At 46.1% G+C, this 17,970-nt stretch overlaps 1 protein-coding gene across 1 annotated transcript in view; it reads right to left on the bottom strand.

The window, feature by feature from the left end:
* Positions 1-16,085, bottom strand: part of Emp1 (epithelial membrane protein 1) — a 19,911-nt gene extending 3,826 nt beyond the window's left edge. Inside the window, exons 1-2 of the mRNA XM_031383663.1 lie at positions 15,919-16,085; positions 2,057-2,167 (exon numbers count right to left, since the gene is read on the bottom strand). Coding sequence (XP_031239523.1) covers positions 2,057-2,134 — 78 coding nt within the window. The 5' untranslated portion in view covers positions 2,135-2,167; positions 15,919-16,085. The remainder of the gene's footprint in view (positions 1-2,056; positions 2,168-15,918) is intronic.
* Positions 16,086-17,970: the final 1,885 nt, after the last annotated feature.

Here is a 17,970-nt window from a genome sequence, read left to right as displayed (position 1 = left end):
TCTGGAGATCTTCAAGTGGCTTAGCAATTAAGAACATATATAGCTCTTGCAAGAGGACTGGAGTTCAGGTCCCAGCACCCCAACCAGGAGGCTCACAACCACCTGTAACTCTGGCTTTAGGGAATCCAACATCTTCTTCATTGACACTTGTACACGCATATCCACATATGTACACATACTTTTAAAAATAATCTTTAAAGAAGAAAAAATAAGAGAAAACATCCAACTAGAGACAACAAAGGAGCAGAGGGTTACTAGGGAGACAAGAGTGAGCCTGGGAGCCCACAGGCAACTTTGGTTTATGCAGAAGGATCAGATGTAGACTGTCAGAAGATGCAACGTCATTCCATGTCAAAATGCTGCATCAAGGACTTCAAGTCAGGGGCAGCTAAAAGCACCAGAGTGGCCAAAATGCATATCCCCAGGGTCTCCATGGCACTAGCATCCCTTCTTGCCTGGACCAAGAAAAACCATTTCCTTCTGGAGTAGAAGATAATCCTGTCTACACATGCACAAACTATGCTGAAACAGTCGGCCCAAGCATGCCTAGTCACCTGATCTCTCAGCCTCTCGTCAGAGCTGATACTGAGCGGATAAGAACTCTTAATACAATTTGAAGTTTACCACATTGTTATCCTGTGAGGCCTAGGAGTTTGCTTACAGAATGGCCAAGTTACAAACCTACAGAAGGCAGGATGGGTAGGGATTGCTAGCCTAGCTTGTTTTTACACCCTGATGTTTGCAAAACCTCTCTGACTGGGCTTTAAAACGTATTTACCCTTGCCAATCAGCCATAGAACACGCCTTTAATACCAGCACTTGGGAGGCTGAGGCAGGCAGATTTCTTAAGATGTAACCCAGTCTGGTCTACATAGTAAGTTCCAGGACAGTCAGGGCTATACAAATGAACTCTATCTGAAACAAAAAACAAAACAAACCCTATTCATCCTTTAACCACAGCAAGGACTGTGGTCTACTCTGGGGCCATCGTTTGTGTGTCTAATGACTGGCTGTCTTAACTTTATGTTGTTTATGTCATCGTCATCGTCGTTGTTGTTGTTGGTTTGGTTGGTTTGGGTATTTTGTATTTTTTGGTTTTTTGTTTGAGACAGGGTTTCTCTATATAGTTTTCTGGCTATACTGAATCTTCGCTACATAGACCAGACTAACCTTAACTCATTGCCTCTCTCGTGGCACTAAAGGCGTGAGCCAACACACCCGGCAATGTGTAGCTCAGGTTGGCCTCAGACTCATGATCCTCTTGCCTCTCCCTTCTTCATGCAAGCCCTACCATCACAATAGGCTAGCTGCCTTAATTTCTAAGTCCAAGAAGCGGGCTCATTTTGTCTAAGACAATACAAACAAATAGGGTGCTAAATATGACCACTAGGGGTCAGAGTAGCCCCGGGTTCGGAGAGCAAAGACTAGCGATCTCTGTAGGAGATCGTTTTATTTATGCTATTTGATTCACTGGGCACCAAGTTAATCCTACCAAATTTCATTTCACACACCGATTTTCACACAAAACTTGAATCTGTCAACCTCACAACCAAAGCAGTGTTTTTAATCTCTGATGTCTGCCTGTCCTCTAGTCAGGAATCTCTCCGGTCTAGCGCATGAACAGGTATCTTAACGCGTGCATAGGGTGAGTCTGTCCCACGAGGGCATCTTTGCCAGCTCTCCTGTGTGGACTGCACTTCTATTTTCTTCCTACTTCCCTGCCTTCTCTAGAGGAGACACGCCCACCCTCCAAACACCAGTCTCCCCGTCCCGTGGAGAGGATCCTTCTAGAAGCTGAAGACGCCTTGTATTCTCTACCTCCCAACACACCTAGAAGAATCACTTGGGGACACTCGCCTTTTATACTTTGGTTATTTCTTCCCTTGATCTATGAGTATGTGTTTGGGTTTTGTTTCCCCCTTAGAGCTAATGGAGAAGTTCTCTGCGCTGTGATTTAACACTCCCACCTCCCATTTTTCTTAACCTTTTGCGGAAATATTCCAAAGATCCTCCCTGGGATGAATAAACGGGAGGGGGCAGAGAGGGGACGACTCACGTTTGCAATGGTGGAGACAAAGAGCATAATGGCGGTAGCAATGTGCACCACAAAGAGGCCGGCCAGCAGCACAAGCATCTTGGCTTTTTGGTGACTCCTAAGTAGAGAATTCTGAAAACAAAAGACAGGGGAGACAGAAAGGTTACTGTCACAGTCAGTAAGATGCATCCCCACAGTCAGTAAGATGCATCCCATTTTCTTATTTCGTGGGCTCTCTGTTGACACAAGAAAGTGGGACAATTTTTAAAATTCAAAATTACATCAAAATTTTCTTTTTCTTTGCTTTTTTTTTTTCCAAGACAGAGTTTCTCTGTGTAGCCCTGGCTGTCCTGGAACTCACTCTGTATAGACCAGGCTGACCTCGAACTCAGAAACCCACCTGCCTCTGCCTCCCAAGTGCTGGGATTAAAGGCGTAAGCCACCACTGCCCAGCCAAGATTTTCTAAAACCTGATTGTATACATACATACCTAAGTGCGTACTCACCTGTGTATAGATAAGTACTTCTGTTGTGTTCCCACATGTTTATAGATTCATCTCTTTAATATAATGAATATTCTATGAATATAATAAGTATAATTAAAGAACATAATATTCATTATGTTAAAAAGAGCATGGCACCCTTTATAGCAGCTGCTGATGTTTTATTTGTGATTGACAGGGTAAGAATGTAAGGCTTTGAGGTCTGGAGGGTTTTTGTCACCCCCAGAACTCTGCAGCAGCATGCATGCGCAATTTCCATTTGCATGAGGAAAGCATCTACACTCCAGAAAATGCTCGCCCAGCAAACTAAATAGAAACAGTGAGTTCTGCAGCACACGCGGCACTGTTACTCAATGGCCACAGAGCAAACTGGCTACTAATTTGATCCTGGGTGAGATGTAAAATAGGAGAGATATAACTCCTGTTATTACAATGCTCTTTGGCACCTAATAGTGTGACAGCCTAATTCCTGGGTAATGGCCCGATCACTTACTGATTTAGCATTCTAGACTAATATTTACAGCACCTGAGCCTCTTGGTGGGGATGCTGTTATGGGTCTAGGGCGATGGCAGATTTCCTGCGGTTCGACATGACAGCTCTGCGGCTCCAGAAGCATAAAGCTTGAGATAACACCAGATGTGCTTTTTGCTGGTGTGTGGTGTTTATGCAACTTCAGTCACTCAGGACCCATCCCCGAAGACAAGCACATGCATAAATCACCCTTCGGAAGAGTAGGAACTAATATAAATTAACAGTGTGTATGGATAAACAAAAGTTCTCAGCCATAATTTCAACAGAGACCACTGATTGTAAAATCTAGAGGCTAAAGGAAGCGGGAGAGTGCACACATCTGGGATGTCCATACCCTCTAAGTGCACACATCTGGGACGTCGATACCCTCTGTGTCACTCCTATGACAGATGCAGAGCCAGCTCAAAGAGACATCAAAAGGAAAGGACTTGGGCCGGAGGGGGGTTGGGGGGTGGCGCGGGTATTCACCCTCTAGGCAGGGAGTGTGTGAGGATGCACCAACCTTAGAGGAGATGCTGTGTGCATCCTGCAATTGCTACCTTCCCCCCATCTCCCCACCTGATTTAATTAATGCTTTGTCTGTGCTTAAGCCACTTTCGAGCCACACTAGGTATTTATTAGAACACCAATACTATCATTATTCTGACATTTCGGGTGTCTTTTATCTCCTCTCGCTTTCTCATTAGCTACTCAAAACCAAACGTGATCTACAGCATGACCTCTTCCCCACTGGCTGCTTCCCTCCACTGGTGAGGCAGGCAGAGAGTGTTCCTAATTTAACTGTGAATGGCAAAACCGATGTCATTTTCCTGCTGCCTCTGGGAAGAGCCTGGACTTCTGGTACCTGTGAATCCTCCCCACCATTCAAGTTCTCCGCTGCTTTTCTGGAGTTCTCACCTCTGTAACTTCCCACTTGGCCTTCGTGTGTGGAGAAGAGGATTCAATTTACTGTTTTGTTTTTTGAGTTAGAAGTTGACTTAGAATGATTCCGAGGGCTTTGATCTCTGCCTGCCTCCTTTTCCTATGTGAAGAGGGTAATGACATCAATTATACTCAGAGGCGCGAGGGTTCAACTGCAGCAGGTAAGTAAAAATACCTCCTGCAGTATGGTACAGTACCGAGTGTGTCACGTGGTACTAATAACAGGGTTGGCACAATTGTTGTTATTGTTACTGTTTCTCTTCTACGAAGCAGAATAACTGTTACCAGCCGGACCCAGTTACTCGGTCACATGCTGCTCCATGTCAAGATCAAGAAATAAGACATTTGTAGGGTGGTTCACCAGGCAGCCTATGGCTCAATTCACTTTAGTCCTCAGAAACTGACATTTTTATCTAGTCCTCGCCCCTCGAGTAGGGAGGATGTTAAGAACGCATCCTCCAGAATCACCAGAGGCAGTTGGCTTTTCTCAGCCCAGGCTTGCCCATCTAGAATAAAGCTGGCTCAGGAAAGAAAATGACAAGAATTACATAATGAGTACTTTCTTCCAACCTTCCTTGACCCTTTAATGACTCTCAGGTTAATTTTGTTTATAATTGACAAACTTCCTCCTAATCGTGAAAAGTAGCGGAGGAGCCAAGAATGGAATGTAATTCACCAAGTGAGGCCTCTTTAAACGAGTTGCCTGACAGGCGGGTGAATCCAGGAGACTTTCGGTCTCCTCGACTGCCCTGGGACCCTATCCAGCGGAGTCCCTCTTGTTTCATCCTGCTGACAGCCTGGTCCAGTGGCCCCTCCGTATCTGGGAAGCACGGACTCTCCAGGCCACTCCATCTCTCTTCGTAACGTGTCTCAGGCCCACCTAGGTCTTGTCCCCTGCCTGCTGCCACCTAAAGAGCAGGTGAGGAGACTCAAACTAAAAAGTGACTCTTTTATCTGAGATAGGGTGTGAGTGTGTGTGTGTGTGTGTGTGTGTGTGTGTGTATGTGTGTCTTTTCCCTAAAGCAAGGAACAAAATATCTCAAATCAATGAGCACTCTTAGTGAACAAGACCCACAGTTCTCTCTGCCTCTAGAGGCTGTGTCCAGCCACTGTGGAGGCGGATTAGATGAAGTTACTGCATGACACACAGAACTTCATCTTTTTGTCAAGTTTACCAGTGTCATCCATTGTCAGTTTAGAGGGGCTTCCATTATTTTTAACACCCCTCTTCCAAAATACTTGAAAACTCAATGGAACACTTTATGAAATTTCTGTGTTGGCTCGTCCCACAGTTACCAGCTTCTGTATTAGAGAGCCCTTCCCTTAGTCTAGGACGGCTGCTTTCAACCTGTGGCTTGTGACCCCTTGGGGGTCGAATGACCCTTACACGGGGTTGCACTTACACTACAGTTCATAACAGTAGCAAGATTCTTATAAAGTAGCCACAAAAATGATTTACGGTTAAAGGGTTCCAGCATTAGGAAGGTTGAGAAGTACGGGTCTAGGAGGACCAAGCCCTCAAGGTCTTTTCTGAAAACCACCGGTGGTACTGATGGGTGGGTATGTGAGAACCTAGTCAACAGCACCTGAGAATGAGTATAAGTCTGAGCTCTTGACATTTCCGCCCACCGTGGTCTCCTATATCTCATCCTTTAACTCATTCCTCGACCAAGGAATAAGACCATTTCTGGCCTCAGGCTCAGAGTGGACCTCACTGGTACAGCACTTGCCTACCACGTTCAAAGCCCGGGAATCTGTCCTCAGCACCGCCACACAAACAAAACGAACACAAGCACTTAGACAATTTTGAAAGTATGGGCCGTTACAGCTTGTGACTCAGTGAGACAGTAATGGAATTCTCCCTCTTGTTTTTCCAAAATGCTGCAGTTGACATTCTTCAGTGGAGAGCACGTTCCTCAACTTTAAGGGACCAGACGCAGAGGACACAGTACCACAACTCTGACTGTTCCACTGTACCACCGCCCTCCCTTCTAGCTGCCTAGACAGACCCAAAGTGTGTCATCTGTTGTTGGGAACTCCCATACCAGGAATATGGCCTGTGGTGCTTTTACACTCTCCAGTGAGCCATCACACCTGGTCAATTCACAATGTTTGGAAAGCTTGGGAAGTGCTCTGGCTTCTACATGGACAACAAGAACACTTCTCTCATGTCTGCTCCCTGTAAGCACAAGTCTGCACTGTGTGATTGGCGGGGGCGTGCTCAGGGTCTAGGGAAACAGAGAAACAACCAAAAGGCACAGATGACCACACCAGAAGGAAGTAACTATTAGGAAAAATAGGGATCAAACACTGGGAGCCGAGAGCAGCTGGAAATCACCATGTAGCCCAAACTGGCCTCTAACTTGTGGGAATTTTCCTGCCTCCTTAGTGCTGAGCTAACATCTAGAGCTGAACAATTCATGTGAGACTGGGTGACACTCTTGCAAATGAGACCGTCTGTATGGATGGCAAGACCATACAAGATGCTTCCTAGTACTGTGTGTGTGCATTTGGCTGGCTGAAACTAGTTTAAACAGTTCTGGAGTGGGGTTGAAGAGTACCTAAGGTAGCCCATTACTGGGAAGAAAGGACCGACCACGGTTCAGCTGCCATTTCTGCCCCTCCCTGGTTTCCTGCCTGAAGCATTGCAGTTACCTGGGAGCCTCTACCTGTATTATCTTGCACTGAGTCCCTATCCTGCCTGCATTTTCAGGATCCTAGCCTGGATGCTGGTGTCAGCTCCTCCCATGACATGCTCTCTAACCTTCCCCTCACCATGCCATCTCTGTACTGCTGTTAGGTTATCTGTCCTTCCTCAGCCTACAACGCTCATCCCCCCCCACCACAACTGACACAAGCACCCATGTCAAGGAAATGAGACCCCAGATGCTAGCTGCCCATGGAATCCTGGGAATTTGACTTCTGAAAGCTGTTTTTATGTCCTTCCCTAATAACTACCTATTAATTTTTCTCACCCAGCTCAAATTCTGCCTCCTTCTTTCTATAGGGATGAAGTCCTTTTTTTTTTTTTTTTTTTTTTTTTTTTTTTTTTTTTTTTTCCTCCTGTTATGTTCTGCAGTCCTAATAAAGGCCCTGCCTCATGGCAGCCTGCCTGATGACAGAGTTCTTTATGGACGTGCTCGGCTCCCCCACTCTAAGGACCGATTCTATGACAGGTACCAGGTAAGCCTCGTTAATAAACCAATAAATGAACTAAAGATGGCAGTACTCCCTTCACTGAGAGAGCAGAGCAGCTGAAGGCTGCAGAGGACCTTCTTTCTCTTCTTTTCATTGTTTAATCTTTATTTTATGTGTATAGGTGTTTTGCCTACATGCATGTCTGTGTACCATGAGATGGTGTGGTACCCATGGAGTCTAGAAGATATGTCAGGGCCCCTGGAACTGGAATTACAAACAGTTATGAACTACCAGCTATGAGGATGCTGGAAATTGAACTGGAGTCCCCCGCAAGAGCATCCATTGCTCTTAATCAGTGAGCCATCACTACAGAACTTCCTTTTTTCTTTTAAGATAGCATATACTTTAGTCCTCTGTCACTTTTATAAATTATTTGTCACATCACTACAAGTTATGGGTTGGGCACCTTATTATACACAAACTTCATATTATTTTATTTCCACTTAACTTTTGTAACTACTTTTTTTGCTAAGTATAGAATTTCCAGGCTAAGAGAGAACTTCAAGATTTGGTTCCAAAACCATGAAACTCATCTACAAACTCAGCCTGAAAATCTATGCAAATCATACTTAAACTCATCCTACCAAGGCCCTATTAGAAAAGTCCTGACAAGAGTACATACAGCCCACAGAATTTGATTATAATTCAATTGGTAAGAGTGGGTGCTTGCCTATTCCAAGTAGAGTGGAACAAACCTTGAGTCCCAGCATTTGGGAGCCAGAGGCAGGCAGAGCTCTGTGAGTTAAAGGTCAGCCTGGTCTACTATACATGAGTTCCAGGATAGCCAGAGCTACATAGTGAGACTTTGTCTCAAAAAAACAGACAAACAAACAAAACACAATGAAAGAAGTACTTGCCTACCACTCAAGAAGCCTCTGTTCAATCTCCAATACACACACACACACACACACACACACACACACACACACACACATGGCACAGCTCAGCACTGAGATTATTCTTGCTAGAGCCTCCTCTGTCCTTCTATTGGCCAGTGCTGTTCTAACAATGACATTCCCATTTCCTGCTAGTCAACTGCAACTGGGATGAAAGCTTCCCTCACCCCATCTGATCCAGACTTGGTACTTCGTGCAAGGCAGGGAGGGGGTAAGAGGAAAGGTCAAGTCTCTCAGAAAGGGATTGGGTCAAGGAGCCCTCAGGATAGGCCCTGACTGTGCACATCTTCTTCAACGTGACATTTGAAATGGATCCGAGGCGATCTGTGTTTCCCAAGGACACCGCAGGGTGGCGCGGAAGTTTGCCTACCATCCTCCAAGTCAACACCATTCTTCTTGTGCTTGGGGTTCGAATGTGTTTGCATTCCCACTGAGGTTCATTTTAGTTGGCAAAATTGATGCCCATGGGACAAAAAGCAAATAAGAAAAAGGAAATTCTGCCCCTGGGGAACAGTGTGGAGGATGAATGTGGAGGAGGGGAAGGCTAGGACTGAAGGCAAGCTGGTGGATGGAGACCTTGGATGAGCTTCCCTGGCCATTGTTATCGCTTTTCATGTCATGTGTACTTTTCCATTCTCAGCATTGTTTTCAGGCACAGATGGAAAGGGAAGCATGCATCTCTGTGTGGGAAACGGGGTGGGGGGACCCTAAAGGACCAAGTCTTCCTGTTTCTGCATATGGGATGTTCGATGTGGAAAGAAGACACTGTGGGTCGCTCTTCGATCTTTGTAGCTCACACTAGGACTGGTGCTTCAAGTACTGGTGGATTCAGTGCTTGTTAACAGTTGATCAGTGAAAGACACAGGGGTCTGGACGGTTCAAGGAAATGACTGTTTCTTTGTGGTCCTGGGCCAAAGGGGCTACAAAGGTGATCTGTCACAAACAGCTAATGCCACCTGTATCACCTGGGACAAGTGGTTAGACCACAGAGCCAAAGAGTTAACGAACTGCAAACGAGTTAGAAGGAAAAGGAGAGGAAAGGAAAGATACAGAAAGAAATGAAGAGACGAGGGAAAGGGGAAAGAAAAGGGAAAAGACATGAAAAAAGAAAAGATAAAATGGGGAGGAAATGAGGAGGAAAGGGGGAAGAAAACCCAGGAAAAAAAGAAAGGAAGGAGGGACGGAGGGGAGAAAAGAAGGAGGGAGGCAGGAAAGGAGGGAGGGAGGTCCAATTAGAAAGGTGAGGCCAAGTCCCACAAACATTTTGTCTGGCTAATGACCAGAGTTGAAAGATTTTTGCAAAACCTGTCTGCTTGGTGAAATCTAGGGAGGCAGAACCCCAAGTGATAAAGAACAGACTCTTAACTTCAAATTTCTTAAGGACCTCATAGGCTTAGCATGAGCATTGAAGGGTCCATACCTAACACAAAGCAAGCCAAATGCTGTAGGTCATATTTATTTATTAGTAAAACAAAGAAAGGCTCAGGCGAGGTGGTCTTGAGGCTTCTCTGCAGCCTAAGAGCTGTGAACTATGCAAAGGCAAGCAAATAGCATGAATATTGTTTTTGCAGATGCATCCAGAGACACCCCACCCTTGTCTCTCTCCCTCTCTTATTTCCGCTTGTCCTCCATTATGTCCATGGAGTGGGTGGATTTGGACAACATCTGCAAAGGCTGAAGACAGACCTAGGCTGTGAGGCCTGATTTCAGCCCACGCCCTGTGACTGCAGCTGGCCAGGGTCGGGGAGGACGTCTCCCATGTCCTGTGTGAGGACGGAAGCTCCTGTTGCCTTCTGTTCCCGACAAAGGAGAAGTGCTCTTGCAGACAGATTGTCTTCCAGAGAGACATTGCCAAGAAAATAACTAGGGGTTGGTAAGAAAAATCAAGGTGTGGCTGCGCCCTAGAGGCTCCTGGGGGCATCTGACAGCAGATGGCAGTAACATGCTTCAACCAGCAAGGGCTGATGGAGCTGGAGGACTGCAGAGCAGGGACACCCAAGCACGCTGGGTGGGCACTGGTTTGGTGCAGTTTCAGAGAAGGTAGCTACTTTGTTTCAGTCATGCCCTTTGACCAAGACCTCTGCCTCCCAACTACAGAGTTGGAATGAAGTCACGTTCCACTCCAGCTTACTTCTCTGGATTTCTGTCTTCTCTCTGAGAGGGGTGCGTGTGTGTGTATCTGTGTGTGTGTGAGTGTGTGTGGGTGTGTGTATGTGAGTCTGTGTGTGAATCTGTGTCTGTATGTATGTGGGTATGAGTGTGTGGGGGTTTATGTGTGTGAGTGTGTGTATGTGTGAGTGTATGTGGGTGTGAGTGTGTGCATGTGTATGTGTGTATATGTATGAGTGTATGTGTAAGTGAGTATGTGTGTATGTATGTGAGTGTGTGTGTGTGTGTGTGTGTGTGTGTATGTGTGTGTGTGTGTGTAGCAGCCAGAAGACAACCCTGGTGTCATTCATTCTCAGTTGTCCTCCAGCTTGTTTTTTGTTGCTATTGTGTTTATGAGATGGGGTCTTAGTGGCTTGGACCTCAAGATTCAGCTAGGCTGACTGACGATGATCCCCTGAGATCCTCCTATCTCCCTTTCCCCATAGAAGTGATTACAAACCCAACCACACCCAATTATTCATATGGGCTTTGAGAATCAAACTCGAGTCCTCTTGCTTGCACAGTGAGCTCTTTATCCACTGAGCTTTCTCCCCAGCCCTTCCTTTGATATTTTGAGACAGAATCACTATGGAGCCCCTGCTAGCCTTGAACTCACAGCAATTCTCCTGCTTCAACCCTCCATGGTGTTGGGATTAAAGGCAGCGGCACCACATCCAGCTGTTTTCTGAGGGTTTGACAGTTACTGGTAGCTCTGTTCCTCCCACAACTTTCGGGCTAATCAGAGTTGGATAGCCTTTCAAAATAATCCCAGTGCTCAAAGGCCATTGCTTTTTCCTGTCACACTGCTTTCGATGGTCCAGCCAGGACAGATAGCTGGCCCTGTCAAAGCCCTCCCTGCCAGCCTTGAGAATGGTTTCCACACTCCCAGCCCTGGCAGATTTCCTTCCTTCTGGGATCTCGGGGAGCAGCCATGAGCAAGGGGAGATCCTTGCCTCAGCCACACAGCTCTGCCAGTCCTCTGCGAACGTTCCCGCTTAAGCAAAATTCACTTTACACTTCAGCAAAGCTCTCTCCCCTTCCTTCTCTCAGACCCCGGGGGGGCGGGGCGGAAAGAACTTAGGTTTCCAAAAGCACTCCTCACTAGGCTTTCCCCTCTCAACTGAAAGGAGAAGCACCGGAACTCCACCTATAAAACCCAGTGTCCCTAACATGCAACAACCATGCCACATATGAAGAAGAGAAAAAGATTTTCATGGAGGTCAAAAAAAAAAAAAAACAACAAACAAAAAAAAAAAACCAGAATTTTGATCCAAAGGCTGTCCTGGGACAGTGAGAGTAGTCATGTCTCCCTTGCTTGTTCAATCTTCTCTCTCTGCTTGGCTCTCTCTAGTCCTTTCTGTTTGCTCCATCCCCCAAACACCCAGTTTCTTCTCACTCTCTAGTTCCCCAACCTTCCCTTTCCTCCCAGGATGCCCTGGGCTTGCTCTCATCTACACCTGCACCTGTTCTCCCTCCTCCAGAGGAGGGTGTGTCTTACCAGGACCAGCTCAGTTTCGGAGCCCTATCATGTTCCTAGTGAATTGACATGTGCACAGACTCCTCCGGAGATGGCACCTCTTGTTTGATAAGCCAAACATGTTCCTTCTTTCGAAGCTCGGGTAATATCCAGGGCTATTTCAAGTGAGTCCTTTAATACTGTGCCCAAGGAATCTCAGATCAGGTAAGGCCGCAGAAGCCACCTCCTCACCCCACCCCACCCCCCACCCCTGACCCATCCAGTTCTTGTAATTGAATGCAGAGCAAATAACATTCTAGGCAAGCAGACTTTAGTGGGCTGTATCTCTAGCCCCTGGTTTGACTATGCTAACTTTTATGGATTAAGTTAGCCATTAACATGGACTCAAGGGACTTCTTAAAAGTGAAGTGGTAAGGTCCTAGATTTTTCAGAGCCTTGAGTGTTTCTCCTTTGGTGTCAGGAAACCCACCAGTGAAATTGAGGGATGTGTTTCACAAGTTAGGTACCAGAGATTAAAGTGTCCCCCTCCTGGGGACTCATGTTTGAGAAATGAGTGTTAGAAAACCAAGGAGACCCCCAACTAGACCCAATGCTCATTCTTTGATTCTGGAAAAACAAGGACAACCCAGAAATTCAGAGTGACCTGAGATTACTCCAAAAACAAGGCTTAGGTCCAGAAAATTCTAGTTCAATGATAATCAAGAAGGTTGCTGGCTATTAGCTTGTGTTTCAGGAGTTGGGTTGACTTAACTATGACCAGTAGTTAGCAACATTGAACGTATCCACCAACATGCATCTAAGAGTTCTAGAGTCCTCTAAGAGTGTATGTTACCTAGCTATGTATACGCATACATAGTGAGTTACATAAGTGACCACAGCCATGTGCTTAGAAAATGAAAAAGCTCAGAATCAATCCTATAGGGACAAATGGTTTGACTAGGCGGATAATCTTAATATTTCAAAAATGCTCTATCTGCATTCCACACGCACCAGCAGTGGAGGCCACACCCTTCAGGAAAGAAGGGTGGAGAGAGTTCTAGGCTCCAGCCTGCCGTTCATGGAGAAGCCCTGTCTCACAGCACAAGACAGCCAAGCATAGTGCCATGTGACTTTAATCCCAGAACTCAGGAAGCAGAGGCAAGTAGATCTTTGTGAGTTCAAAGCCAGTTTGGTCTACTTCGTAAGTTCCAGACAGACAGGGCTACCTAGTGTGATTCTGTATTTGAATAATAAAAGAATAAAGCAAGATCGAATGTGTAATGCCATTCCATGGAGCCATACAGATTAAATGTTAAATAAAGATGAAATGTCTAAAGGAACAGGAAGTGGAGCATTGGGTGGGGGACAGCAGCAGCAGAACAGAATTGAAAAGTACCCCCACCCAGGGTCATTTCAGGCCTGCAGAACAAGAACTTTCAGAGAAGCTATCTTTGCTGAATTTCAGAAACTCTGTCTGGTGTGATTTGCTGTCCAGAAAGAAGGACGGGTGTGAGTGAACATTCATACACTCTGGGTGTCCCCACCCTGCTATGAGGAACTGTGAGCCACGGGACAACCATCCATTCATAATGATATAAAAGTTAGATTCTTGCATATGGTATGATAATAAGATTATCTCCTTTTTTTTCTTTTTTCTTTTTCTTTTTCTCTCCTCCTTTTCCTCTTTCTCCTCCTCCTCCTCCTCCTCCTCCTCCTCCTCCTCCTCCTCCTCCTCCTCTTCCTTCTTCTTCTTCTTTTTGTTGCTGCTGTTCTGTATTTGAGACCAAGTTTCACTGGTTGGCCCCAGGCTAGCCTTGACCCTTTAAGCAATCTCCTGCCTCAGCTCCCTGAGTCCTGGGATTACAGGTATGAACTACCATACCTAACATCTAAATTTAAGATTCTATAAAAGCAATGAAGAAGGAAAAAGAAGGAAGCCTTGGCCACATCCCAGGTGGCCACGTCCCAGGTGGAGAGCCAGCCCTTCCTTCAGGTTGTTTGGAGGCTGCAGAGAATCAGTTTTGCCTTCACAGAAATGTGCTTGGCTCCCTGCCCCTCCGTCCCAAAGCTGCCGAGAAACAGCCAAGAGGCCCGGCATTCCCAACAGCTTCCTCCGTGGACTCCTTCCTCCAGGTTGGAGACAGGCCTAATCTTGTTTCCAGACGAAAGCAAAGACTGGTGAGAAAGCCAGCCAACCTTCCTCAAAGTCTGGGGACAGACATCTGTCCTCTGACAGAGGGCTGCCCTTCCTACTGGCCCAGAGCCACTGTCCTGGGACACGATCGTCTCCAGCTGGACCTTGCTGGCCTTCTGCCAACTCCCAGGACAGTTTAGTACCCTAGAACAATGTAAAATCTGGGGGCTCTCTGACAGGGATGCCAGACCGGATGTCCAGCAGCCCTGGACAGTGTTCTGTCTCCACCCCATTCTGCAGTCTCTGGATGAAACTGGAGCCGCCTGAGGACAGGAGGCCATGATTTGGAGGAGGTGGTAATGGCTTCTTTTTCCAGGACAACCAAAGACTTAGAGCTGAAGAAACCCAGAAAGGCTCACACACAGCCCAGGGGCTCTCCCACTGCTTACAGGCAAAAGTCAGAGCGGTGATTTAATTTTTTTAATTGTCCTCCAATTCCATGGAGAACGGGGGACACACAAAGCATAATATTCCCATTTTCCAAGGAACAGTGGAGTTTGCGCCAGCTCCATGCGCGGGTCTTGCCGTTGGTGGCAGTTTACTCCTCCCTCCAGTCTTCCCTTTTGCTGACTTGTTTAGGGCTGCCTAGCTTCAGCCAGATCAGAATGACACACAATCGCACGTGTGATCTTCACAGGAAACTGTGGCTGTGGACCTAAAAGGGACAGCTTCCCCAGTTCACACCCATGTGATCTGGAAGTGATAAACATTGGAAGCAAAAGTGGGGTCCTAGCGCTTACTCATCACCTCACCTTGGGGCAAAGGCTTAGCTTTGCAGAGATTTTTGATGGATCAATGGACACACACACACACACTGATTACTTTTAAATTTTCTCTGCCAACCAGCAAGCTGCATTTCTAAAGAAAAAGGTCCTCCCTTCATCAGGCAAGCTGAATCCTGTCACTCTCCTCTGGCTTGTTTTCGAGAGGGAGAAAAAAAAAAAAAACCACATCTGTGTTGAAATGAGCCACACCTCCACAGACATTCAACCAAAACGCTAAGCTAATAAAATCAAAAACAAACATAGCCGTGTGCCTTTGTTCTTCTTGCATTTAGCACGTGGGTTTTAGTTATACAATATTTTGGAGAAAAGCAATAAGATAAATATTCCCATATGACCGCTGCCACACTAAAAAATTCCATGTCCACTTAGAAAAAAATTCTTTAATAGATTCTGAAAGATCTTTTTTTTTTCCCTAAGTCGGCTCCAAAATGCACATGAGGTGGAGGCACAAAGCCATTCACAGCTTTACAGGAATCCCTGAAGGCCCCCCGCCCCCCCCCCCCGCCTTCTTCCCCCACCTCCACATCTGGCTAAGGATTCCGGAACCCACACCATTCCACCAAATCAACCCCTCCCAAGTTTTACTTGAAACACCCTTTGCCTCTGTTTCCCTAACGGTTTTTCTTCAAACAGACCAATCCCCTCTCCCCTTCCTGTGGGGAAAACAAGAGAAAGAACGAAATACTCAGACAGACATCGACAGACAAGAGTAAATACAACGGCAAAAATAAACTGAAACCCAGATGTTTATCCACCATGACCCAAAAGTGTAAAAGAGCAACAACAAACAACCCCCAAAGCAAAGCAAGGTGTCTCTTCAGATACTGCCTCTCACCCAAGCAGAGAGGGAAGAAAGCTGAAGTGTCGTCAGTAACATAGCATCCTTCTAGATTTCAGCTCAAAGTAATCTGAATGAAAACGGAAGATTTGGAAACATCTTTCAAGCCTGCTATGTCATTTCGAAGGCACATAGAGTTCCTTCCATAAAGAATATTGCACTCAGGTTTGTTCCAAAGTCCCTTCTCTTTCCACCTCCTCGGAGCAAGGATCCACATACCAGCAAGAGAACTTGGTCACAGCTGATATCCCAGATTCCTCCCCTGTGTTAAGCTAAAAGTTTCAAGGACTCCGTTCTTTTTGAGACATAGAGGGATAGCAGAGAAAAGTAGAGAACAGAGGGCTTCAAGGAGCCTAACAGAGAGAAGAAAGGAGCGGGGTCTGCAGTTTCCCCAGTGTGGGAACAATCTTACCTGGAGTATCCAGTGACAGAGGCAGATGCCCTGGGTAGTGGAGCAGGCTGCTGGTCTGGTCCGCTCTTCAGGAGGTTTGCAACCACAGTGAGGGGAGGGCCCTGACTCCCGAGGTTATAAGTTTCCTGGGCTGGTGTGCTGGGGTGTGTGATGGGCGGTTTCTTTTCCCCGTGTTTTAAAGGAGTTTCTATGAATCAGTCTGGATTTAAAAAAAAAAAAAAAAAAAGTTAGTGAGCTACGCCCTGCTAAGTTGGCAGCCAGTCAGATGTGGCTGGGAGTGAGCCATCAATTCAAAGAACCCTGTTGTAGCTCCCTCTGACTCAGACACACAGACCACAGTGGAAAAAGGAGTGACATTGCTTCAAATGAGTAAGAGGAGTCACACAAATAGATCTGTTTACCGAAGCCCAGTTCTACTACCCAGAAGGAGCCTCGGTTGCCAAGGACATGAGGCAAAACACAGGTTAGGGTCAGGAGGAGGAAAGAGCGGGGTAGACACAGTTCCATGTTAATTAAAGTCCCAGCTAATCATCAAACAGAATTCCCCCGTTCTTCCTCCCCCACCACACGGATCAGCAGCTGCTCATCACCAGGAATTAGCAGACTCATTTCTCGTTGACTTCTCTGCCTGACCCTGATGCCCCTGACCTGTAGGCCGCAGTGGGATGAGGCCTATGAAGCAGAAAAGCACCCAGCAAGCTCCAAATGTTGGGGCACTGGTTGACAGCACGTAAGCCTGGGTCTCTAGTTAAACTCTCGCTCCTATGGATTGTAGGCATTGCAGAAGGAAGCCTTTGACTTAAGAACTTTGTACTCTGATCTTCATGTGATAGTCATTCGGACCTTGCTCCATCTTTGGCTTTTGTGAAGCCAGCCAGGGACCCAATCACAGCTTCCTCCGTGAACCACTCCCCAGTTAATCACAGAGTTGGGGAGGGGGTGCTACAGAGTTTTCTAATCCCACAGCCCCGTCACCTTGCTAAAGAGATTCAGGTCCTGGGTGCCTACATTTAACCCCAGCTCTCCTTACCAGCAATGTGACTTTGGGAAAGCGCCCCCTCTTTCTGTCTCCTTGTGCATACACACAGATGGCAAGAAATACGTGTATCAACTGGGTTTGGTGGCTCATGCCTACAATCTCAACATTTGAGAAGCTGAGGCAGGAGAATTGCTGTTAGTCCAAGGTCATCTTGGGTTACATGATGAGTTCCAAGTCAGCATGGGCTGCTGAGTGAGACACTATCGAGAGGAGGGGGGGAGAGTTGGTAGGTAGTTGAAGGGGTAGCATAAGTTCAAGGAGAATTTAAAGGTTAGTCTGGGATACATAAGATGATAAATGGATATATGATATAGATAGATAGATAGATAGATAGATAGATAGATAGATAGATAGATAGACAGATACAGATACTAGATTATAGATGGTATATAAATAGACAGATATAGATAATAGATAGATATTAGATTATAGATAGATAGATATTAGATTATAGATAGACAGATAGATAGATAGATAGATAGATAGATAGATAGATAGATAGATAGATTAAATAGAGATAGGTGATAGATAGATGAATAGATAGGTAGTAATGGCTAGCATAGAATCTATACGGTTGTACCCAGCAGTCATTCGATATTAGTTCCAATGGTATTTCCCTGAGGCCAATGTTAAGGAGGAGAAAGAAAGACGTCTCAGAGAAGATACAGAGAGTCGCGGTAGCGGCCAAACCCCAGCAACTGGAGTTGCTGTTCTCTTCCAGTCCAGTGCATGCCTTGTGGTATTACTTAGTCATTTATCAGAACAGTATTTACTATACAACAGCCTTCCCTGGGTGCTGCTAAAACTGTGTCAGAGTGGACTGGACCCCACCCTCCAGGAATTTAAATTCCATAGAAAGACAGACAGGGATGGGAGGCTCGAAGTCCAACAGGATGTTGGTAGAGACTAAGTAAATTTCAGTGGTGCATGGTCACGGGTCTGTATTTCTCCAAACCTTATAGAAAAGAGGGTATTTTTAAGCAGATGATTGAGGGAAAGACTCACACACACAC

The sequence above is a fragment of the Mastomys coucha genome, unplaced genomic scaffold, assembly GCF_008632895.1.
Source record: "Mastomys coucha isolate ucsf_1 unplaced genomic scaffold, UCSF_Mcou_1 pScaffold20, whole genome shotgun sequence".
Taxonomy (NCBI): Eukaryota; Metazoa; Chordata; class Mammalia; order Rodentia; family Muridae; genus Mastomys; species Mastomys coucha.
This window is presented reverse-complemented; position numbering and strand designations above follow the sequence as displayed.